We start from the raw sequence: 22,687 nt of genomic DNA on the forward strand, positions 1-22,687 counted from the left end.
TCACTTTGCTATTTTGTTAGTAGTTTGGAGGGCAATTTGACCATACATTTATATAATATTGAAAAGCATGAGAAATGCAGGGTAGGTGAAGTTGTTGAACCAGATTGTCTTATACAAACAAGCATTCAGAGAGTATTGCATGGCAAAACATAGTCAATAAATAGTCCTCTACTGGTTAAAAATTCATTGAATCTTCAAGCATGACAAAACAAGAATGTGTCCATAGTACAGGATGCCCTACTCACACTATAGTTTTCTATGGTCAATAGACCGTGAAATAGGGGTAAAAACTCTAATTAGGCATTAAAATTAGATATATCATATTATAGGGAACATATGCGTACTGAGTTTCAAGTTGATCAGATTCAACTACATCAAAAACTACCTTGCCCAAAAAATTTAACCTGAAGCAAGAATGATGAAAGGACAAACAGAAAGACGGAAAGATGGACAAACAAATGGATGCACAGAGGGAAAAACATAATGCCCCACCTAATTAAAAGTGTGGAAAACTGATTACTTGAGGGAATTTTTTAGGATCATAATCATCAGACTGGAACAAAATTCAAAACTTAATCTGTACCTTGTCATTATAAAACTATATATCAAATATCAAATCAACATCTACAAGCATGAAAAAAAAGGTGTGGAAAACTGAATTGCCTGACAGACAGATGGACAAACAGACAGACAGAGTTCAAACCAAAATTCCCCTTCCAATTAGAAGGTAAGGGACTGATAAAACTTTGAACTAAAGAATTTGCAAATGTTTCACTTTTGATTTAGTTAAGGGAGATAACTGAGACATGTGAGAAATTCTCCCAAATCAACAACTTTTTTGTAATTTGTAAAATTATGATTTAATTGGATTTTTCTATGGACTTTTAAAAAAAATTTTGAACCAGGTAATAGGGTTAGAGATGCATATTCACAACATTGATTTAACCTGACAAATGTTAGTGCATCTATACTAAAACTTTGAACTTTTCAGTGGTGTCATTATAACTATGTGGATTTCTGTTCAATTTATCTATATCTAAAGACTTAAGCTGATACAGAGCTTTATTGCCTTTGTTTTGGATACACATTTACCTGACCTAGAAGACCTTTTGAGTGTTTTTTTGTGTTTTTTGGTTGCAGTCTCATTGGTATATCTCTCATATCACTTTTATTAGTACAGAAAAAAGCAAAACTTGTGCACTATTTTACCTTTCTTCTTAATCTTGATGATTGAATGACAAATCTTGTTCTAGTATTCCAAATTAAATCTAATAAATTCATGATGTAACAGTCTACTAACAGATACAGAATACATCTACATGTATTTAAATGAAATCCAATAAGACACCATAAATGTATGTCATTATTTTAATTTTATTTGTAGTCATGTGCTTGTCCCAGATTTAGAATTCTGGCCATCTATTCAGGTCCATTGTCTAAATGAAAAATTGATGTTAGAATTATATAATTGATGGCCTATGTATAAATAATTTAAAACTTGTTTACCGGTAGACTTTTTGCTGATTAATAGTTTTTCGCCTATATTGTTTCACTACACATACCAAATTGAATTGTTTAATAATATTTACCCCTACCAACATACATACCTATAAATGCACCAAATACAGCTGCATAACCTTGGAGGTATGGTAAACTGTCACTTAAAGGACTCAAGGCAGTAGCAACACCACATATAACTAAGGCAGTGTTGTACAACATCAGTCTATTAACCCATGGTCTGTCTGCCATCCAGCCAAACACAATACGACCAATTGTATTGGTTATACCAATTATAGAAACTAAAAAGGCACTACTGTTTTCATCTATTCCAGCTTCTTGGGCACAAGCTGGTAGATATATATAAGGCATGTTAAAACCAATACTGGTGCAAATGTTTGAAATAACAAACAGTACAAATATAACATCCTTAAGCAAAGAAAAGTCTAACATTTGATGAATGGCATCTTTCATTTCTGGTGACAAATTGAGACAACGTATAAGACACCATTCTTTATCATCAGATATCATTTCTGGTATGGACTGAATACTTGTTATATACATCTCTGGACTGGACTTGTATTGTGGAATGTTCATTAAACTTCCGCTATAAAATATATCTTTCCTATTGAAAACACTTGAACCAGTTGTTCTCTGGACAGGTGTAAAAGAATGTTGACGATTAAATGATGGAACAACAATGGCTGATAATGGTGATGATGGTTCTGAATTATTCCCATTAACTGTATGAATAGCTCCATCACTTCTGAACATATTTACATTATTTGTTTCTGTCAATCTTAATTGATCGAGTACATGATCTTTAATCGGTTTTCTTTCTCCATTCACTTTAATTACTGGAATGTGATCTCCAGTACTTCCATTCTGTGTTTTCTTATCAAGAAGCACTTCCTTTTCAGTACTATGTAGTCCACCATTTTCTTCATCATTATCTGACACACTGTAAGTTAATGGTCTAAATAAAGCACCACAAAGAATACAGTTCAAAATAATCCCTGCTTCTATAAGAGCAGCTCCCTGCCACTTGTATTCATCTACCAAAAATTTCGACAATGGAGCAAATATAAATGTACCTATACCTGACCCACATACTGCTAGTCCAGTAGCAAATGATCTCTTTGTATCAAAATAATGTGACACACTCACAATGGCTGGCAAGTACATTAATCCAAAACCCAAACCTGAAATAAAATACACAGTTAGATTACATGAGTAGACTGAAATAATTACAAAATTCATGACACTACAGAAAATTAAGTTATCTGTTTCTACAATTATTAACTAGAGTCTCACAAGAGCTTGTGATTTGAACAGAATCATTGTACATCTCTAACTATGGCCATTCTCTTTTTTAATCTTTGTGTTGCTGATTATTTTCACTGTTTACAATTTCTCTCTTTCTGCAGTACTGGTAGTTCTCTTTTTTTAATTTTTTTATTTGATGATAATAGGCAAATCCAAAACAAAATTGGTAGTATTTGTTATTTTAGTGCAATGAACATATGGTATAGATGAAAATGCAATGTTAGAACGGAAATTATAGATGATATTCAAACAGTTTACAATTTTCGCATAATCCTTATTTTGTATTATTGTTATTGCAGAATGATTTTTGTTTTATGATTGTATTATTTCAACCAAACACATACATGACAACTTTAAAAAAAAATAATAGGCAGTCACTGCCACTGCTGTAGGATTAGTATCTCTGTGTATTGCTCACAGGTGAGATGCAAAAATTCAATCTTTATTTTCTATAACCAAAGGATATCACTGGACCATTTAATTTACCCTTGTTGTATGATAATTTCACTTCAAGACATTCATTATTTATAAATAGCCTTGCCAAATCTTAAGAGTTGTTTCTAAACAAAGCACACAATGCAAATTCTAATAAATAAGTGTTAATAGTGTTTTCATAGTTCCAGTGCATTCTAAAATGAATTATTTTGCAGATGAAACTTGTGTTTATAGAATCAAATGTCTTATTTAAACATTAAAACATGATTTACAGAATGTGCAAATAGTGCAGCATTTATTGATTTACATAGAAATCGACAGTTAAATCTACAGAAATCTATTCTGATGCTGCAACTTCAAGCAAAAATGGCATGGAATCTATTTAAAATCTATTCTCATGACATTTAGTCGGCAAACATAACCCTCTGGTTTTTAGAACAACCTCTTGATTTTCAACGGGTTGGAAAGTGATTTTTTGTAAAACTTTCTATGTTTATAATCTCCAAGAATATTCACCATTATACATCGTTCTTCCAAATCATAAATTTTAAAATGAATATCATTATATTGCATCGTGCAAAAATGGTGATTTAATTAATAATAAACTCAATTTTAATCAAATAACCAAAATTATTTCAGTAACAATATTTAAAGGAACATAATTCATGAACAGTGAAAGTGACACTAACCAAATTCCAACTTTGTCTGTATTTGGTGGTAATAAGCATTTTGTAAAAGTTTCGTACTATTTGGTTGAGGTTAACTAAAGTTAGATTGGGGAAATGGAGCATTTAGCAATTAATTTTTCCATTTATGAAGGACATAACTAAGAACATTGAAAGTGATGAAAGTCAGACACCCATATTAGAACTGGATCTGTGTTCGGTGCTAATAAGCATTGTGTATAAGTTTCTTACATTTGATGAGGCAAACTAAAGTTAGGGAATGGAAACTAATTTTGGGATGTATGGAAGAAAGGATAGACAAGAGTAAAACTTGATGACCATCCACAGCGTGTTTTTTTTATTATGCTTGATATGGATTTGCAAAAGGGTAAATGCACTTGCAGCATTTAATATTCAAATGATTGTCTTTAATTTACCTGATAAGATACCAAATGTAACATATAAGTAGTAAATATTTGGTGCAAATAAACTCAGAATAAATCCTAAAGATGCTAGCAGTGCTCCAACTACAGTAACTTTCCGACATCCATAACGGTTTGTCAAAGCACTTGCTACAGGACCTAAAATGTAAAGTTATATATTAAGTAAAACATACTTATATTATATAATGTAATAAATTTCAATAACAATATTTTATATCTTTTTAGGTTTTTTTTTATTACCTTTTTACTCTTTTATAATAAATGATTATGTTTTGTTCTATAAATGATTCCAGCTATTGCTAGAAAATGTCATTTGCATCTATAACAAAATTTATATCAACTGTTTTTCATTCTTCTCACTGAACTTGGTCAACGCCTCTACTAGTGAAGCTTTCGTTCCTGATGGTATCACCAGCCCAGTATAAATCAGCCCTTTAGCGTCGACATGAACTATAATTGATATGGTCATATTCATAATTGAATTTGAATTTCAAAATATTAAGGATTTTCTACTCCATGTATAGAGTAACTAACTTATCTATTTTTGGCAAAATCTCTCAAAACTTTAGGTCCTAAATTCTCCTCAACTTCATTATTAATTTGGCCTTTTTTAACTTAATTTTTGTATGAAAGCATCACTATTGAGTCTTTTGTAGAAGAAAAGTGTTTCAGGTGTTCATTATTTTATACATGCTATCTTAAAATGAGTATCATAAATCAACTGCTATTTATTTTTTAGACTGAATTTACATCAAGATACTTAGATAGGCTTGATTAAAAAATTGTATTATAAAATTGAGAATGGAAATGGGGAATGTTTCAAAGAGACAACAACCCCGTGAAAAAGCAGAAAACAGCCAAAGACAACCAATGAGTCTTCAACAAAGTGAGAAAACCCACACTCAGAGGCAGGCTCCAGCTGGCTCCTAATCAAATGTGTAATAGATCAATGCAAATGGACCTCACACTAAACTCCCCCAAAAATATAAATGAACTAAAATCAAAAAACATAAAAGACTAGAACTAGAGGCTCTAAAGAGCCTGTGTCGCTCACCTTGGTCTATGTGAATATTAAAGGAAGCAGATGGATTCATGACAAAATTGTGTTTTGGTGATGGTGATGTGTTTGTACATCTTACTTTACTGAACATTCTTGCTGCTTAAAATTATCTCTATCTATAATGAACTTGGCCCATTAGTTTCAGTGGAAAATGTTAGTAAAAATTTACAAATCTTATGAAAATTGTTAAAAATTGACTATAAAGAACAATAACTCCTAAGGGGGTCAATTGACCATTTCGGTCATGTTGACTTATTTGTAAATCTTACTTTGCTGAACATTATTGTTGTGTACAGTTTATCTCTATCAATAATAATATTCAAGATAATGACCAAAAACAGCAAAATTTCCTTAAAACTAACAATTCAGGGTCAGCAACCCAACAACGGGTTGTCCGATTCATCTAAAAATTTCAGAGCAGATAAATGTTGACCTGATAAACAATTTTACCCCAGTCAGATTTGCTCTAAATGCTTTGGGTTTTGAGTTATAAGCCAAAAACTGCATTTTTCCCATGTTCTATTTTTAGCCATGGCAGCCATCTTGGTTGGATGGCCGGGTCACCGGACAAATTTTTCAAACTACTAACCCAAAAGATGATTGTGGCCAAGTTTGGATTAATTTGGCCAAGTAGTTTCAGAGGAGAAGATTTTTGTAAAAGATTACTAAGATTTACGAAAAATGGTTAAAAATTGACTATAAAGGGCAATAACTCCTAAAGGGGTCAAATGACCATTTCAGTCATGTTGACTTATTTGTAAATCTTACTTTGCTGAACATTATTGCTGTTTATAGTTTATCTCTATCTATAATAATATTCAAGATAATAACCAAAAAGAGCAAAATTTCCTTAAAATTACTAATTCAGGGCCAGCAACCCAACAACGGGTTGTCCGATTCATCTGAAAATTTCAGGGCAGATAGATCTTGAACTGATAAACAATTTTACCCCATGTCAGATTTGCTCTAAATGCTTAGGGTTTTGAGTTATAAGCCAAAAACTGCATTTTACCCCATGTTCTATTTTTAGCCATGGCGGCCATCTTGGTTTGATGGCCAGGTCACCGGACACATTTTTCAAACTACTAACCCAAAAGATGATTGTGGCCAAGTTTGGATTAATTTGGCCCCGTAGTTTCAGAGGAGAAGATTTTTGTAAAATATTACTAAGATTTACGAAAAATGGTTAAAAATTGACTATAAGAGGAGAAGATTTTTGTAAAAGTTAACGACGACGACGGACGCCGGACGCCAAGTGATGAGAAAAGCTCACTTGGCCTTTTAGGCCAGGTGAGCTAAAAAGGTGAAATATCTTAAAACTTACCAACAAGGAGACAAACTCCAGGAACAAGTGATCCTATCCAGGCTGTGTCTCCTTTACTCTCTTTAAACTCATCTAAAAACTCAATGTAAAATACTCCAAATGAGTAAACAATTCCATCAGCAATAATATGTAACATAAATGATCCTAAGACAACAGCCCAACCCCATCCCCCATCCGGAGGAGTGAGTTGTCCATTGTCTGTTGTTGTCTGATGTCTTCCTTTACCCATTCTTCTTCATCAGGTTAAAAATTTATCAAGGTTCAAGGTAGCTTAGGTACTCCAGTACTGTAATTACTGTCCTGTTAATTAGTAGGATTATAGTTTACATCAATATACAGGAAACTCTTGTCAAGATTTGATCTATGTGGAAGTCCTGAATGCAGCAACCAATAAAATCCTGGTCTCAAAATGTTAAAATTCTCTTGACCAATGTTCAGTCATTCTTAATCAAATGTGAATATCTGAAAAAAAATGAAACAGTTTTATTTATAGGTACGTTTAAACTAATTATAGATAGTTGAATGATAACACATGGTGTAGGAGGTATTTCTAGTTATTTCTAGATCATATGTACACTAGTTACATCTGCATGTGCAGGTAAAAAGTAACTATCAATATTAATGTTTGTTACTGTGATGATACATGTTTGGAATTATTTAGATAAATAAATATGTAATTGTAACAATGTCGTAAAACATAAATACTTCAAGAGTGAACTCAAGCTGACATCATTTGTTTTCCATAACTTGTCTATGCATATACTGTATGTTCTTAATTATTTGAAAAATCTAAGAAAAGCTTAAAAAAACAATTCTATTGGTCTATTTAATGTTCTCACAAATTAAACATCATAAATGCATCAACATGAAACATGTTTCAGCTCCAAATGAATGAAAGGCTGAACTATAGCAGGGGTGGATCAGGCTATTCTAAAACCGAGGGGATCTGAATCCAGCAGAAAGGGGGGTTCCAACCATATAATCCCATTAAAATGTATTGATCTTCCATAAAAAAAAGAGAGGAGATTTCCAACCTTGGGAACACCCCTCTGGATCCGCACCTGTATAAGGGACAAATTGACACAATCTGTGCACCAGTACTCCTTTCATTGGAAATGCCTAAATGAATTGATAATCATAAGTTACATCTAGGAATTAGGTACATGGCTAAAATCTGAACATCTTATAATATTAAAGTGTGGTGTGTGAAAGATATTCCTCTATCTGATCTATTTCCATTAAAAAAAATACGTAAATTAAAAAAACTAATATTACAGAATAGAACTTATTACAAGACATATCTCCTGCAGACAGACAGACACTTAAAAAATAAAATACAACACACTTTAGAAATTGAAGTAGCAGGTGATAACTGTTTGTACTACTAAAATCACGATCTTACCAGTATATGATACTATTGTCAGTTAACTGCACTTATCTTAATTTATTAATTTACATGCAACCCTGATTTTTACTTTGGCCTGTATAATAAAATCTCAATAATTGCATCATTCTGCACTTTTTTCTATTATTATGCAACCATTTTTTTTCTGTAATATATCTGTATTAAAAAGTAGAATCTCACATAAATACTGAACTCCGAGGAAAAAAATATGGATATGCATGTATATAAATGAGTCTTTGAGTTCACTACTTTTTTCTTTAATATTCTTATTCATGTTTTCTACTTAGTTTGATATTTGTTTAGACAGTACTTAATAAACTGACCTGTTTACGTCCAATCCACATCCAAATTAAATCACCAAAAACATAAACAAACAACATAAATAGAACCCATATCCGATAAACAAATAATCCAGTAGTTATTTAAAATTGCACAATATAAACCTTGAAAACACCCTTTGTTACTGAAGTCTTTGTTACTGAAGTCTAAATATAATTATTCAGTCAACTGATCAATATATAAATTACAGTCATAAAAAGTACTGTTGTCATTACTAGTTCAATACACTAAAACCTTGCATGCTTCATTGAAAAAACATCTAATTTATAGATTCTTTGAACAGCTGAATTATTGATAAAGAAACATACTAAGACATTGGCCTTAAGTATCTTTCGTAAATCGAAAATGTACATTCTTTTTATTATCCATAATTTTCATAACAAGCTTTACATTATTAATCCTGTCCATCTGTCTGTCTAACATATACTTTCTGTTTCATTTTGTATTTTTCGAAGAAAGAAAAAAAAAAACATTTTTTTTTCATTTTTTTTTCTTGGTTTATAGAACAATTCTACATGATCTATAGTATATTTAAGAATGTTTAAATTGAACATCAATGGTCCTTTTCACATCCTCTTCTGATGTGAAATCACAGAAACCCCAAAAAAGACTGAGAGAGACAATCACACACAAAAGGAGTTATGGAACTTTCTATAATATCTGTTGTTCGTCAGAGTACATAAGAATACAAACTCATACATAATTCCTGAATTTGAATTGGATTATTTATTATACCATTATGCCTAATCAATCCCAAGAATTTAAATGATTACATGAAGTCTGTTGATAATATCAATAAAGGTATTTTTTATAAAAAATACAAAAACAAAATCTTGGTTTAAGTCTGGTAAAAACTAAATACAAGTACATATCTAGACAAGTTAAGGCTTTTGTGTCCTATTGAGAATTAACAATAATAAACCAAAAAAAACCTTCATTTTGTGCACAGGTATTGTATTTTTAAATTTCACAAGGACTAAAGAAATGTAGATACCTTCCCCCTTTTTGTTTGAAATCCAGAATCTGCCTCTGATAACCACTTTGCACAACAATAATAGCGCAAGACGTGGTGTACATTTGACATTGTAACAACAGTCTGTCCAACAATGCTATGTAGTGATGATGATGATAACTCTCCAGCACAATAATAGGATGCTATCTGTTTTCATCACATAACTCCCATTTTTTTTTAAATAAGTAAGTGAACCTTCTGTTGGTATACAAGCTATAAATAGGATTTATATTGGAAGTAGTCTGCAATTGTCTCAAAACCTCATGAATCAAAATTATTAAAATAAACAGCTGCGCCATGAGTGCATGATACACCCGTTGCATTTTTTAAGAATAGAGTTCAATAACTTCTCAATGTTATATCAGAAATTTGTGAAAACTAAACGGTGGTTATCTTAATTGATATAATTCAGACGCCAAAGTTTAATGAAAACTACTCAAAGCACATTAAAGGTATTGTACGAAAACTGGAAAATCACCCCCTTTTTATGAATAAAATCCCACAACTTGGAAGTGTAAATAATAAATTTTATAAAAATTAAAAGGGAGCTTACATCAATAGATATAAACCATTTTAAAAAGTTTCATGAGAACTGCTGAAAGCATTTTTGAGTTATTGTCCAAAAACTGGAAAATCCCCCCTTTTTTTACAGAATAAAACTCAATAACTTGGAAATGAAAATCTAAAATTTCTAAAAAATTAAAATGGAGCTCATGTCAATAGATATAAACAATTGACCAAAGTTTCTTACAACTTGGTGTAGCATTTTTGAGTTATTGTCCGAAAACGGGAAAATCCCCCTTTTTTTTAATGAATAAAACCCCATAACTCAGAAAGTAAAATCCAAAAAAAATAGAAAAAATGAAAGGGAGCTCACATCACTAGATATAAAATTCACTTAAGTTTTATGCAGATAGGTTGAAGCGTATTTGAATTAATGTCCGACATGTTGACAACAGACTGATGGACAACGGTATACCATACTGTCCTGTAAAAGGGCGTATAAAAACATGCAAGAACATCCTTGTTACAGCAAGATATTTTTTATTGGCGTCACCAAATTTTGCAACTTGATTTTGTTTAATTTAATGTACATATATGTACTTTTTACATGCAAGTTATTGAATTTCTATGGACTGTAACGTGGATTAAAGTTTTTTGTGGGTACTAATTTTTGTAGATGAAGAGCAAATGTATTTTCCTGGATATAAAATTTCATAGTTTTACAAATAAAATTGAGAATGGAATGTATGCATATAAGCCTATAGAAAATTTGGAACTTAGTGGATTATTCAAATATGTGGTTAACTTCACTCACTCACTCTGTACCCAAGAAATTCACGAACATTGGTATCCCACAAATTATAATGAATCCACAATCTGAATATTACAAATTTATTATGACATCATATAAGTGCTTAGTAACAAAACAACAAAAATGTGTTATATGAGTACATACATACCTTATAACTGCTGCATCTTACTTAAAGCTTTGACTATTGATTGTACTGACAAGATTTTCTATTCATGAATTAATGATATATTCAAAAAATTGTCTCTTAAATTTACATTCTTATTGGTTTTTCATTTGGGTCAAAAGTTGAGGGGCAATGATTTATAAATTAATTGATTGTGGAAAGATATCTTTCATACAAGGATTATTTATAATGCAAAATAAAGCACAAAATCTGACCACCTAAAGATTGAGATTTCAAGGACAAAAGAATCTTATCCTCCTCAATTTATAATATAAAATTTAGTTTGAGGAAATCTGCATGTTCCTAAGAAAACGTTTTCTTAAATTAGTGGACCATTGTGATCAAGGTAGCTGGAGATATTGATAGGTCACAAGTGTATATACTACGATCAAATCAAACAGCATTCCATGTAAAGTCCAATATTAAGGTAGCTGTAATCAAACTGTCAAAATATTAACAAGCTCAAAGTTTGACAATACAAACAGTTTAATATGCACTAACCAGAATATACATTTGTACATGTGCCTGACGAGATGAATCTTCTCTAGATTTAACAAGACTTCAATTGATTTTACAAATATTGAGAAAAATTGTAATGCATTTGAAATCCCATTAATTGGAAAAACTTTAATTAATAGAAACAAACAGTAATTGAGTTCTGAAAATCTGAATTCTTACTGATTGTTCAACACTACTTTATGTTATTGTTTCCTCACCAAACTGCCAGCCATAATTACCAATTATCGATAAAAATCCCTTTATTCAAGTCAATAATTTACGAAGTTTCACTTCACACTACAGGAATAAAAAGGTTTATAATTAATGTGCTGTTAAGGAAAAATAAAAGTATGTTTCTGACCTGTAAGTTTTACTTTTTACACATAAAAAACAATGAAAAATTGACAGATGTCCAAGTTCTGTTTAATTTATAACATCAGTTGATCAATTCTACCTGATTTCGCAGTGAAATAAAAACTGATAATTTCACATGTGAAAATCAGATATCATACTCCTCTAATGTCATACAACAAAAGGTGTTGGCAAAAAGTTGTTGATGAAATTGTATCAAAACATATGAGTATGCATCAGAAAAAGACATTGCTCCTTATTTCCATTAAAAAAATGTCATGTGTAAATGCAAAAAAAAAGCTAACAGTAATCAAAGAGTTAAATTATCGAAAACATTTAACTCATGACCAAACAACCCTGATAATCTCACTTCACGAAATCAATGTGCCTCTTGGTCACTGGTTGAATATTTTTCTATATTTGAAATTTTGGAGAAGTTATTTTATAAATCTCAACTTTTCACTTTAGAAGCTAATGTCTAACAAATCTCTGGATAATATTTTTAAAAGTGTACATTAAATTGTAATTGTTAGACAAAGCCCAAATTACGGAACTGAAATACTTACATTTATTCAATTTTTGTGTGCTAACAATGAAATGACCTGCAAGTCCTAAGATATATGGAAATGGTAAATTCCAGTAAACAGAAATTATTCTATATTCTTGGTGTTGTTATTTTACATGTTTACATACACCATACATCTTCATCTTTTACATTACTATGTCCTAATATTTTTTGTTTGTTAGCAATTAAACTGACAGTAACTTCTTTTTATATTCTTGACTGAATATGTGACATGATCATTAACATAAGCAGTGTAAGTTGGTCTGTTAACTTTCTTTCTGAGACTACTATAACATTAGTATGTTATGTAAGTTTTTTCTATGATCGGGTTGTTGCCTCTTTGGCACATTCCCCATTTCCATTCTCAATTTTAGTTATAGTAGTCTCAGATTCTATTAACAATAAGATGTGTTACAATAAACTGCAGGGGCTCTTGACATAGTACGATTACTCACATTTTTTGCTTTTCTGACACATATATCATATGTTTACAAGAAAATGTTGCTTAAGGAAATTGAATACCTTGCATTTATCATGCTTTCCAATAATTTATGATCAAATTTCTAAAAGACAACCCCCACCCCCTCCTAAATTATTGAAGACTATAATTCTGCATTGACAATTATATCTTACACCCTCAAGGTGTATGATGAGGTTGTATGATACTAAATCTTACACCCTCAAGGTGTATGATACTAACACAAATCTATAAAATGAATGTCTATCCTTTATTCACTTTGTTTATCCTGTTTATCTGTAAAAGTTTATTCTATGATATGTATTGATATCAAACGACATTGACAAGTGTCATGTATGTTGTAAATATTGTTATTATGCAACTAATTCTATGCAATAATTAAATATTTGGTTCATGAACTGTTTCAATTATCTGATCATCTCATCATGATTTTTGACCCTTTTTTTTTTAAAATAAAAAATCAAAAATAAAACTTCATCGTTAGAAAAAAATCTTAAAATGATTTATTAAAATATTGTTACAAAAATCACTAAATTCTTATCTCTTTTCAATATATATTTTTTTCAATTTTGGTACAAAATTTCATACAAATCCTTTGTAATTTTAAGTAATGTAGTTCATAGAATCAAGGAGGTTATATTGTGCCAATAATACAGGTAAATAAAAGTAAATAGTATAATTTTTTTTTTTTCAGAAGACACTTTAAAAAAAATAAATACAGGTTTTTTTTTGCATAATTGAACATATTCCTCAGAATTCAGTCAAGGGACTGTTGATATTGATGTGTGGCTGCTTGTGGCACCTTCCCCTTTTGTAGACCTTTCACTTCCTGTCTTTGTAGGAAGCCATACCCATGAAATACAACTCATGCTCAATATTGAATAAAAGGAAACAATCAGCTTTCCCTGTTTGTGAACAAGTTAATTTTGAAAAAAAAGAACATATTCCATTACGCTTTTATTAGTTTATATATAAATAATTTAATTTTGGATGTAACACGTCTTCTGATTGGCTGACGTTATTTTTTTATCAGCCCATAGACATAATTTAGTCATGTGACCGTGAAGTCATCAAAGGATTTTCATGGTTTTCTACGGTTTAAAATGGAACTTAGAATTAAATTATAAGAAATGACTGTAATATTTTTTCTCTACATTCGAAATAACATAAAAAATGTGGTGCACACTGTTAAATAACCCGCTACGCGCTTTATTCAGTGTACACCAAATTTTTTATGTTATTTCTTCATAGACAGAAAAAATATTACAGTCATTCCTTAATTCCTTTATTGTTTTTAAAAATTTACCACTAACATGACTAAGATAGGTAATCTGATACAAGTATATTATGACTTTTTTCCTATGCATTCAAAAACTCAAGTTTAATTTTCTATTGTATACATGTACATTGTGACTTTTCACGAGCATTCCACCATACTTCTGACAAATAATTTTACTTAAACATATTGTGACTTTTTTTCCTGTGACTTTTTTCCTAAGGATTTTGTGACTTTTTATTCTGTGACTTTTTTCCCGTTTACCAGTTCATGAATGACCAAACTTCCATCCACTAAATGTTGACATTTGAACATTACAGATAAAAATGTATAATTACTACTTGTATTATTTGAATTAAATATCAAATATTTTACCAATACCATATTTAAATATTTTTTCAGAGTTTTGAAACATTGAAACATTGAAACATAGGCCTCACATGAGGCATGATAGTACAACAATATAACAAATATTAAAGATATAATACATTAACAAACATATTTACAAATGCATGAATAAATGGGAAGGTAAATATCATTTGTAAATTGACATTATAATTTTACAAAACTTGGCTAAGCCAACAAGAACAAATTTATCTTTGCTGTTCATTAAATTAGAGAAACTCATAGTATTTTTAACTTTACAAATATCTGCAGGCAAACATACTGAAACATATTACAAATAATTCCAGGGCATTTCAACTATTTTTGTAATTGTAAAGGATCATACTTTAAAAATCATTCAGAACTAAACAAAATCCAAGGAAAAGAATACATAACATTTTATGCATATTCCTGACTAATATAAATAAACCATAATTGACAGGACCCACAAAAAATATTGATAAGACTATTGTTCTCCTGTAATAATTAAGAATGGAATGCTTCTTTCTGTAATTTGTTGTGGTGTACAAGCAATTTGATGGAAGCTCAAATTGAAGCGCTTCATACTTAAAATATGTGTACATTCACACTTTTACAACATAATAAATTTACAAAAAGAACCATTTCATTCAAGATTATGAGTAAAATTAAGTCCTTCAACAGTTTCAACATTTGTTTCAGTCAATGGAAATGCTGAGCACATGCCCAACTCAGGTCCAAATGAAAGGTTTCATGCTACAGACCCAAATGATGTTAAATTATTGGCTGGTTGCAAGACAACAATATAACATTGATGTTTTTTTTAGCTTATTATTACAATATTGAACCCAACTGCCTGCTAATAATTTATTAAATATTTGCAACAAAAATCATAAATTGTAGCTAATGTCCTTTTCAGATTTTTTTGTTCTATCTTAGCAATTCTTAATAAATCATAAAAATTTTACTTAACAAGAATAAATGTATCTTCATATGAATTGTAATATATTCAACATTTCAAAAGAACCAAAATGATTAATATCTATCATATAAATGTACTAAAAATATTGATCATTAAAGTTGATCATGTAAGAAGCTTAAATTTTTAATGAGAACTTCTTCAGTGAAGGCAGAAACTAATAAATTAATTATGTAATGACTAGTGTCACACATTATCTGAGCTCCATAAAATAATTTTTCATAAAGGAGATAAGGGCATAAAGGGTATGAAAAAACAATATATTTCTTTCCAAAGGAAAAATAACATACATATCATTCTCTATCAAAATGTGATATTATTTACAGAGTGCGTGCCATGCTCTTTGCATGTTGAGGGGCCTGTTAAGCAAACCCCCCCTCCCCCCCTCTATCCAAAATATTCTTATTTTCGGTGGCAGTCAAAAGAAATAGGTTTACTTTGGTCCAAATTTAGTTTTGAAATTCAAAATTTTCATCAAAATTAAATGGGTCCATTTCAACAGCCTTAATGCTTTAGTAAAACAATTCTCTCCATAATAGTACATAAAATGCTCCAAAGTCAGCATACTTTCTTAAATGTCAAAACATGATGAATTTGTGCAATATTTGGATCTAAAATCTTCATAAAAACCTAAAATCTCCTGTTTCATTACTTCAGAAGTAAAACATGTGTAGATCTGAGTATGACAAGGCTTTTTTAAAAGGAGATACTTTATATTATTTAAACAAGGGAAACAAGAATGTGTCCCAAGTACATGGATGCCCCATTTGCACTATCATTTTCTATGTTCAATGGACCGTGAAATTGGGGTAAAAACTCTAATTTGGCATTAAAATTAGAAAGATCATATCATAGGGAACATACGTACTAAGTTTCAAGTTGATTGGACTTCAACTTCATCAAAAACTACCTTGACCAAAAACTTTAACCTGAAGAGGGACAAACGGATGAACAAACGAACGAACGAACGGACCCACAGACCAGAAAACATTATGCCCTCTACTATCGTAGGAAAGACAAATGAACAAAAACAGACTCACAGACCAGAAAACATAATGCCCCTCTACTATCGTAGGTGGGGCATAAAAAGGAAATAATGGTGGTAAATCTTTACATATTTTACTGTTACTCGTAAAATGGTAAAAATAAAACATTTGAACCATTCCAGAAACATAGATGTAGGGATTACTGAAATTTATTGCAATTATATACATGTATTGCAGTCAGTTCAACCATCTACTATTGAATTAATGGCAAAATCATCCAATCAAAAGATTAATTATAAGTTATATTTTAACAGAAATAAATTGATCTAAACGAAAATCTGCAAGTGAGAAATTGTTATCTATATATGATGACCCACATAGCAGTTATAAAGGTTATAACAATCTTTTAAATGGAGCTTTTAAAATATAAATATACCAATGTACATGTATGTCAATGACCTTTTGATGAATGCACTTTGACCAAATTTTATCAAATGAAGTCAGGGTCAGCTACAAAATGTATATTTCAACATAGTCAATAAGATATCTTTATTACTATATAGGTATCAACAAATCTTTTACCAGAGTACACTGAAGGAAAACCAAAATGTCTTCTGTGGAGATTTAAGAAAATGATACCAGCCACTGAAGGAATCATGTTATATGGCGATATCTGAGAGAATTACCAATCACTGAAGGTTGCCTGATAATCATTCCATAAATGAAACATGGTTGACCTATCTATATATGAAAGAAGATGTGGTATGATTGCCAAGTATTTACTTGGAAACTGACCTACAAATGCGATCATGAAAACTTAACATTAATCAATGAATCATGAAATAAGGTCAAGGTAAGGACAACCCTGCAAGATCAACATGTACAAAAAAAATATACACCTTACAATACCAATAATAGTTTACCTATAGCTTAAAGTTTGCATCTAAAAAATGAACCTAACCAAGAAAACTTAAGGTTGACCAAAGAACCATGAAAATGAGGTTAGTGTCAGATGAACCCTTCAAGACAGACATGTAGTAGTACACCATACAAAATCATTGATACACCAAATATAGTTGACCTATGACTTATATTGTCTATGAAAGGGATCATGCCACAAAAACTTTACTTTGAACCATGAAAATAAGGTCAAGGTTAGATGAACCCTGTCAGACAGACATTACACTTACAAACATTCCATACACCAAATTTAGTTGACCTTTTATTCAAAGTATCTAATTAAAGGACCTGGTGCCATTGGATTATCATTCCTATATCTTGCAGTCACAGGAGAGACAAAAACTAGTAAAAACCAGCCATATATACATACGCCTCACATAAGGAAGTTAAGAACCTTGTCAGTGATTGTCTCCTATGTTTTGTTATTAAATTAGGAGAATTTGGTGTTGATGGGATATCTCTGATTATTTTGTTTAATTTCTTCACAACCTTTTTAAACCCTGGACAATTTAAAACTTGACACAATGTATAAACACCTGCTTTTGATGAAGACTGTATACATTGTATTGCCCTCTGGATGTTCTTTGGGTTTTTTTTGGTTGTGGAAGTTTGGTCCATGGAGTGCAGTCTCATGGAAATATACCGAATATCTCCTTTTGTTTATAGAAAATAAAAATAAATAATGTACAAAATAAAAACGGTATTATCTAAAATAAAATTCTGGTTATCGTTTGTCATTGAAAAAAATATTTGCACACAGAAAAAAAGTACTAGCCTAACAAAGTTAAATGGTTGGTGCTTAACCATAAAACAGAATGGAAGTTATTCATCACATGTATGACCATGACTGTACATGTAAATGTTTATTCCTCATCACGGTACTATTTTGATAGAATGTCATATGACTAACAAAAATGTGATTCTTAAAAAAATATCAAATCAAAACTGCTAAGTATTTAATTTTACAGGAAATAATTTCATGTCACCATATCATAGCCTTGTTTTATCAAAACACTCATATAAAGAAAATGTGTATTTAATTGCTCATCTTTCTATTTCATCTTAATCATAACAAAATTATTAGACATTGACCCTAAAAGGACCCACTTCATATCTTAAAATTATACGAGGTCAAATGCAGATTAAGTGGTATAATTGTATTATATTATGAGTTATAGACCATAATGAACAAACAATTACTATTATGCATATTTTAGGGGCCAGCTGAAGGACACCTACGGGTGCGGGAATTCTCGCTACATTGAAGACCCATTGGTTGCCTTCGGCTGTTGTTTGCTCTATGGTCGGGTGGTTGTCGCTTTGACATATTCACCATTTCCTTTCTCAATTTTAATCATGCAAATTTTCTGTTCTCTACATACATCTTTTAAAAAGGATTTGAAATCAGGGAGATTAAACAAACATTACTTAGTACATGTAGTAAGGGTTTCTTAATGTTGGGTTTACATTGTAATTTTATACTGTACTGGACTTCTTGTAACATCTTTTTTTTTATAGAAACATTGGTTTTTATTGTTTTTTAGCATATTGATGTAACGCAACCAATAATCATAACTATATCCATATATTACATAAAGGATTTTTTTTATACAAAATCGTCACTAACCTACTTTATAGTAGTGCCAAGGGATGAGACTCCTGTAGATAAGTTTTTATAAATATAAGAAGATGTGGTATAATTGCCAATAAGACAACTCTCCACCAGAGACCATATGAAATAGAAGATTACAAACATATGCCCTTCAACAATGAAAAAAGAAATCATACCACATACCGGTAGTCAGCTATAAAAGGCTCTGAAATGATTATATTCATTTTTCAAATTCTTTTATCTTAGTGGATATTTGTGACATATTACTGTAAATCAGATCTAATCTCACAGATGTCTTGGATAATTCTGGAATTGATAACTTTTTGAGAAAGAAAAGGATTGATTTAATAATTAGCTTATATTTTAATATTTAAAGAAAGCAAAATTCAGATATGAATAAAAAGTCAGTTATTATTGTTAATAATATCTTTAAAAAAACTCTTATTAGTTGCAATTTAAAACAGGAAAACAAATATTTTGACATATATATAATATTGAACAATAAAAGTTTATATGAACCTCATTAAAAAGATTACAACTGAATTTTACAAGTAAAATTGAATCATTTTAAATACTTCATTTTGAAAAGCCCACTTTAATGAGGACAATTCTACCTGTAAACTTAGAAACATAGTATTAAGCCAGTGTACAAAACAATTTCTTGAGATAAACATTTTTTCAATACCTAGTCTGAGCAATGTTAATCTAACAGAGTGCAGAGGGGCAAACAAATTTGTTGTTTGACAAAAAATGAGATACACCTGCTCTTTCTGATTCAAGAGAGATTTAAACCTATTTAGTATTTGAAATGATTTTTATACCTCACAACACTTCAAATAGATTTAGATGTCTTATGAAAAATGTGTTGTTGGGTTGCTGTCCAATTGACAGATACACCACATCTCCTTTTAGTCATACCAAAGAGTATGAATTTGAAGCTTATGTATATTTGTATAGGGCTTATTAAGAAATTTTATCTTTACAGATTTACCACCTCTTGCCATAAGTGAAAGTTCTTTACGTTTAGTATTGGAATGGGGTGGGGAGGGGTTGAGCTATCGATAACATTTTTTATAATACCATGATTTCTATTTTAAGGATATGTATTTCTTTTACATCATACTGCTGTCCTTTCCAGAAGACCTGGATTTCACACCTGAAGTATGGTGGGGTTTAATATGTTGTTCAATATTTAGTTTTTCTGTGTAATGTGCTGTTTCTGTTGTCTGTCCTTTGATAATTTTTATTTAGTAAATGGAGATTTTTTTTGTGTGGTTTAAATCTGAGACTTCTATAACGCATGTGAAAAAGTAGTCTCAGTTTAAATGAACTACTACAGATTTCTGAGCCCCTCCCCCTCTTCTGATTTTTTTCAAATTCTTTTTCACATGTGGCTAATTTTCATTAACAAATTTAAGTTATGTATTTAAATTTTCAAATACTGTCTACTGTTGTGAAGCTAATGAAATAGCCATTAGGGAATATAAATATATCTCTTAATATCTCTCATGCATTTTTGAGGAGGTACAAAATGTAATACTGAAAATAATATTGATTAAATACAAACCATTATGATTATAGCATTGATTTTAACAAGTAAAATAGACAACAGTTGCACTTACATATGTATGCTGATTTCATTAATTCTCATCTTTTATTTCAACTCGTTTTTTAGGGGGGTCCCTCTTTTCAAAATCCTATATCCACACTTGATAATAATACACTAAAAAAATCATTCAGTAATGCCTTAATGGATGTAAGTATTTAGACTAGCTACTATTGTCCAAAGTCTGATTCACTGTGATATTTACCTCATCATCATTTCATAGACATGCTATTTATTTTTCAGTGCATGAGTGAAGCTGCTACTTTGTCAAAATGCACTATGGAATAACACCTGCTATATTTATCCAATACGTAAAAAGAAACCATCGAACATTCCCCATTTATTTACGGTCAAGGAAATCAATTATTGATTTGTGTTCTTTGTGTTGATGTTGTCATTGTGTGAATTTGATTGATTTCGATTATAAATAATCTTACCTCTTTTTAACTAGCCTCTGTGTTATTTCGTTGTGCGAGGAAGCATAAATTAAGCACGTGATCAATTTTTACATGTGGTAATCAGCTGATCGTGATATTTATAGAACAAAAGGTGGGCGGCGTACTTTCGGTTTGCCTAAAAAAAGAACATGAGATAAACCTGGCTATCTGGTAATTGAAGTGTTGTTATTATAAATGGTAATCATTTTGAATTTTATAAGAAAACAGATAATCAGATAAATCATCTATTGGTGTAAAATCCAAATGTTCATGGGTTTTTCTGTGTTCGACCTGGGACATAATATTTTAAAAAATGTTTCTTATAATACTATTTTTTTCTTTATGTAACTACGTGATGAGATTATTTAAAAAAATATATAAATTTACTTGTATGCGAGTGGGAGAGAAATTATAAGGCTTTTTATTTTGGGTCAGAGAAACCATGCCAGACAGACATGCACATCATACAATTATACCCTACACCTATTTCTCAGATACTGGCCACTATAGTTGGTGAATATAATAGAACGCTTATAAGGTGTACATGTCCGTCTGGCAGGGTTTATCTGACCTTGGCCTCATTTTCATGGTGTATTAGCTCAATTTTATGTTTTTTTGTACAATGTTTAGTATTTGTGGTTTGGTCTATTCTTGGATATTATAAGCAATTGGTAATTTTAATTTGGTGCATGGGACGATTGTTAGATTTACATGTCTGTCTGGTCGGATTCATATGACCTTGACCTCATTTTCTTAGTTGATTTGTCAATAAATCTTCATAATTTTGTCAGTTTATCCAAAACTATAAGCAATATGTCAACTATTTGTGTCTTTTGGAATTATTGTAAGGAACACATGTCTGTCTGGCAGTGTCCATATGACCTTGACCTCATTGTCATTGTTCATTTGTCAATGTTAAGTTTTCGTAATTTTGTCAGTTTATCCAATACTATAAGCAATAGGTCAACTATCTTTGCTGATTGAAATGATTGTAAGGTACACATGTCTCTCTGGTGAGGTCCATATGACCATGACCTCATTTTCATGATTCATTGGTCAGTGTCAGCAAGATTTTGTGGTATGATCTGTTCTCAGATATAATTAGCGAAATGATTGTTAATGTACATGTTAGTCTGACAAGTTTCATCGGACTGTGACCTCATTTTCATGGTTTATTGGTCAAAGTCTTTGTGGTTTGGTCTATTTCATCGAAACTATAAGCAATAATGCACCTATATTTGGTACAAGGAATCATTGTATGGTGTACATGTCCAACTGTCAGGCACAAACTTAGCATTAACCAATGAAGCATAAAATCGAGGTCTAGGTCATATGAAACCTGTCAGTAGGACATGTACACCTTATAAACATTCCATGCACCAAATATAGTTGACCTAATGATTATAGTATCTGAGATACAGACTTGATCACATAACGTTTACCTTGATCACTGATCAAGGTCAAGTGAGCGGTGAGCCCTACCTAATGGACATGTAAACATTGCAAGGAACCCATATATCAAATATAGTTATCCTGTTACTAATGATAAGTGAGTATTTCACTTGACAATTTTATTTTCAAGCAGTCACTGA

The 22,687-nt window shown here is 30.8% G+C and overlaps 1 protein-coding gene across 4 annotated transcripts in view; it reads right to left on the reverse strand.

Annotated features, from left to right (window-relative positions):
* The window catches only part of LOC143067760 (monocarboxylate transporter 5-like), a 30,788-nt gene extending 9,593 nt beyond the window's left edge, over positions 1-21,195 (reverse strand). The window contains exons 1-4 of one of the 4 annotated variants that reach the window (XM_076241260.1): positions 21,096-21,195; positions 6,751-7,212; positions 4,361-4,504; positions 1,608-2,699 (exon numbers count right to left, since the gene is read on the reverse strand). In XM_076241260.1, coding sequence (XP_076097375.1) covers positions 1,608-2,699; positions 4,361-4,504; positions 6,751-6,979 — 1,465 coding nt within the window. In that variant the 5' untranslated portion in view covers positions 6,980-7,212; positions 21,096-21,195. Of the gene's footprint in view, positions 1-1,607; positions 2,700-4,360; positions 4,505-6,750; positions 7,213-8,478; positions 8,612-20,674; positions 20,835-20,863; positions 21,040-21,095 lie in introns of those variants that run through there. The other 3 variants (XM_076241261.1, XM_076241263.1, XM_076241262.1) reach the window with 3 other exon arrangements.
* Between the last annotated feature and the right edge of the window lie 1,492 nt (positions 21,196-22,687).

This window comes from Mytilus galloprovincialis, chromosome 3, assembly GCF_965363235.1.
Source record: "Mytilus galloprovincialis chromosome 3, xbMytGall1.hap1.1, whole genome shotgun sequence".
Lineage (NCBI taxonomy): Eukaryota > Metazoa > Mollusca > Bivalvia > Mytilida > Mytilidae > Mytilus > Mytilus galloprovincialis.